General features: G+C 30.8%; 1 protein-coding gene across 1 annotated transcript in view; it reads right to left on the minus strand.

Annotated features, from left to right (window-relative positions):
- Nucleotides 1-2,082: 2,082 nt before the first annotated feature.
- LOC117120217 overlaps nucleotides 2,083-4,341 on the minus strand; it is a 32,257-nt gene continuing 29,998 nt past the window's right edge. The window contains exons 15-17 of the mRNA XM_033265234.1: nucleotides 3,364-3,431; nucleotides 2,557-2,795; nucleotides 2,083-2,151 (exon numbers count right to left, since the gene is read on the minus strand). Of these exons, the coding sequence (XP_033121125.1) occupies nucleotides 2,083-2,151; nucleotides 2,557-2,795; nucleotides 3,364-3,431 (376 nt within the window). The remainder of the gene's footprint in view (nucleotides 2,152-2,556; nucleotides 2,796-3,363; nucleotides 3,432-4,341) is intronic.

The raw sequence follows: 4,341 nt of genomic DNA on the forward strand, positions 1-4,341 counted from the left end.
TATATATACTTACATATCAAGCATACAAAAAGGCATGGTATATTCGCTTATTTGCTAAGATATCATATCTACAGATTGGAATTATTGTAGGCATAATTATATCTTGATACTGCAATACATTAGTATACCTTTAGCTGGAATTCGACGGAGGAGTGCGTTCCATGCACTTGTCGCTGTTCATGGATTATTTGGTATAAATTAGTTACTGAAATTTGTGTCTGTCCACAGAACAACTCTTCAAGTAAAACTGCATAGATAAACCTGTATTGCTCCTATTAATATGTTGGTTTAAGAGAGACATTTAGTCATAACGAACTGATAATAATCGAATTTTTAGTCAATTGGAAATAATGATAACAATTGTACTATATAACAAAAGGCATAATATATTTATTGTTTACATCGTGCACATTTCGTTTCAAATATGAAATATTCTTCTACTTTTTAAATCAATAAATATATTGCCTAATAATAATAATTTAGAAAAAAAGAACAAGTGGTAAATGTTTAGTAAATTAGCAAATACAATCAGATAACAACACTTGGTAGACGGTAATTTGAGCAAGGTATGATGCATTAATAAAACCAATTCTCCGATAAAACTAATATATAATAAATATTTATGAAATGCTTTCTTACTCTTACAGTACTATTGTGCTGATAATGAATGACTTTCTTAATTCAATGGGAGAGAAACTACATGATGAGAGTAGCTCCATGAGTAATTTTATGATTCTTTGATGACTATACAGGGGCGGATCCAGAGATGTCCAAAAGGGGGAGCCGAAACGGGGGCCGAAATTTGGGACGATCGCGACAACAACGTTCTAGGGGGTCCGGGGGCATGCCCCCGCGAAATGTTTGTGTTGTGGGCAATCATTTTTTTCTTTTTCTTTCTTTTTTCCGCCCCCCCCCCCTAAATCCTTTACATATAATGACGTATAAAGAATGATCTCTTTCGAGATCGGGTTTTTAAGATGAGTGAGGGCCATATAACGGTCATTTTCACATAGTAGCTAGATTTTAAACCATGACCCTTTAAAATAAAAAGTCAATATTTGTAACATGTTAGAAAAAACATGTTAAAAATCAGAGCCCTGCAGGCGTTAACGTTCCTATGCATCATTATACATGACTTTACCAGAAAATATATGAGGTTGGGTCAAATTTGTGTGGTGGCTTAACTTGAACAATTCAGGGAGAGTGGCTTTTTATGGTCCAGAATAGTGATTTTAAACCACATTAGCTATGTTATTTGATAGGCAAATTACAGTTGGTAGAATCATGAAACAAAAAAATAATAATTTTGTAGGCATAGGTATAAAGTATTTCCATTTTGCAGTAGTTTGGAATGATATCGGAGTAGGGGCGAGCTGGCATGGCCTACTAGACAACAATATATTAAACCACCTTGCAAGCGTCAACGTTCCTATGCAGAATAGTAGTGAAGTTATATGACTGAATTTATACACAAAATATTTCAATTTAAAAACATTTTATTTATTTTTTTATTTTTTTTATTCAAAACATCTTTACCCAGGATACATTTTTAGGAAGATGTTAATGCCTGTTTTTAACAATGGTCCTGCACAATAATTACAATGAAAAAATAGACAGTCCGCATAAACAAGATACAATTAAGGTAAGACAGAAAAAAAATCAATACATGAACTGTGATATTTTTATCACTATGGATTGTTTTTAACCTTCGCAGGGACGTATCCAGGGAGGAGCAGCTTCCATCCTTCCCCATATATGATAAAATACAATAGCTTATTTTGTGAAATAGTATTCGTTAATGAAACCAAGACAAAGATGACAAAAATTAAATTACAGTAATATAACAATATTTGGTTATATATGAAAAAATATTTACTAAATGCAATATCAATAAACACAATACTTTTTTATGGGTTAGTACTATTTGCACTATTATTTTAATGACACATTGCTAATTTCAACAAGGGCAAAGGTAGGTCAGTCTGACAAGATTAAGTACAGTAGGAATTTTTGCATTACATGCATAGGAACTAAAAAAATGATATACAACCTCGGTCTGCACCATTTGGATGCGTTTCTCTCTCATGCTTTCGTTCTATTCTTAGAGTTTTTCGCAGCAGTCCAAGGGAATAGTGGCTTATTGCCAAGGTCCTGTTAAGAAGAAAATTACCACGTAATATTTGCAGAAATATTAGGAAGATAATATTAAACAAAAATTAATGCATTTATTTGTGTTATATTTTTACTTTTCGTGGACCAAGAAACGTTATTATTATCAGGTTGGATTAAGTGTATCAATGCATATACAACAATAAAACTATCCACTACATATATTAAAAATGACCGATAGAAGATGATGGTGCATCAATATATTATTTTAATTATATTTTTACAAATTTGTATGCACTTACTTTAAGTTTAAATCCTTAAAAAAAAAACGATACACATATCATTCACCTTTTATGAGGATTAGAGAGTGAATTTGCTTTTATCTGTCAATTGACACTGACACCATACCACCCAAAAATGAAGTAGATGTGGACTAGTAGGACATACCTCAAATTCTTTCGCAAATCCGTTTTCTAAGCTCTTGTTTCGATTCATGACGTAATCATGTAACTTTGCTAACTCGATCGGCTTGTATTCCTGATTTTCCAAGTTTGTGTTTCCATAAATAGGTTCAGCGTTTGCGTAGACATTTCTGACTGTAGGATCATTGTCATCATAATCATCATCTAAGTCTTTTACTTCAACTGAACTAGCATGACCCTCCACAGCAGCCAGCATTTCATTTTCTATTAGAAGTAAACAAAAAGGTTAAGTACTTGAAATGAATTAACTTGAATCACAGGCTACAGGAAGTTGTTACAGACTTAAATTGTTGGTAAGTCTTTTCTACTCTATCAGATGTTAATGTTTATAGACACTCATCTTTCAGATTTCATTTTTCATGGTATTCCAAATGCGTAGAAGGAAACAATTATATTTAAGATTGATTTCGGTGATGATGTGTGACTTTAGTAATGATACTTCTAAGTGATAATAACGAACATTTTGATAATAAAGATAATAATAATGGTAAAGACAATTATAATAATGACGACAATTATACTGACATGAAAAGCGATGTTTGTATTCAGTGATTGTGGTGTGAATGATGACCATTATATCAATAATAATGATAGATGACAATTGTTATGAGTGACTGATCATTAATGATCATTATATTAATATAATGATTATTTTTATGATTATTTATAACGATGATGAGTATGATTAGAGTGATGATAGATTACGACGATGATTGTAGTAATGAATTAATTATAAATACTGTTTAAAATTACAGTAATTTAACTATCTCACCTATTCCATGTACTATCTCTTGTTGAATGACAGGAGTTCTAACAATATCTTTGTTTAAATTGCGGCGTCTACAAAAAAAAAATAAATAAACAACATACTGTAAGCAACTGTTATCTATATAAACAGGTAAATAATAAAAATTCGATTGATGGAGTAAATAATTTTTAACTAAATAATAATAATAATAATAATAATAATAGTAATAATAATAATATTAATATTATTAATAATAATTCTTTAATATTGTATAATAATTTACTATTATAGTGTGACGGATATGTGACATTTTTTGGTCAAGATGTGCACTTCTGGAAAGAAACATGAAACTTTGTCCCAGGGGGTTTTTGAGTATGCCGATTTTAAAAATTGCGGGAACCATGATGTCACTCCAACAGTTGGCACCGAAAATTGGAAAAATCAAAATGGCCGCCAAAAAACAATTTTTGCAGTTTAAATGCTTTAAGTGTCCACATTACCATGATCTTGGTGTCAATACATATGTTCTTTGATTCAAGGAATCCAGTAAAACATTATTAAAATAAAATAACGTACATCTTTATCGTGAAAATTCAAACTTTAATAAAATATTCAAAATGGCCACCAAAAATACACAATTTGGCAGTTTAAAGGCTCTAATTGTCATATTACTATAATCTTGGTGTCAAAACCTGTGTTGTTTAGTTCAATAGTTCAAGGAATCCAATTGAACGCTATAAAACACCATAGCATACATCTTTATAGCGAAAATGCAAGATTCTAAATGGTCGCCAAAACACATTTATAGTAATAAAATGACTGCGAGTGCTCTAACTACTATGACCTTAAATGTCCACAGTAATGCTTTAGATCAAGTAATCCAATTGATCATATGAAGTAATATATATATATATACTCGACACTCGAGTTTAGGAACAACCGATGTTAATCACATAGCAGACATACCACCTTAAAATATATATATATACATATATATATATA

The sequence above is a fragment of the Anneissia japonica genome, unplaced genomic scaffold (assembly GCF_011630105.1).
Source record: "Anneissia japonica isolate Jap-2015-1 unplaced genomic scaffold, ASM1163010v1 scaffold14868_len205136_cov114, whole genome shotgun sequence".
NCBI lineage: Eukaryota > Metazoa > Echinodermata > Crinoidea > Comatulida > Comatulidae > Anneissia > Anneissia japonica.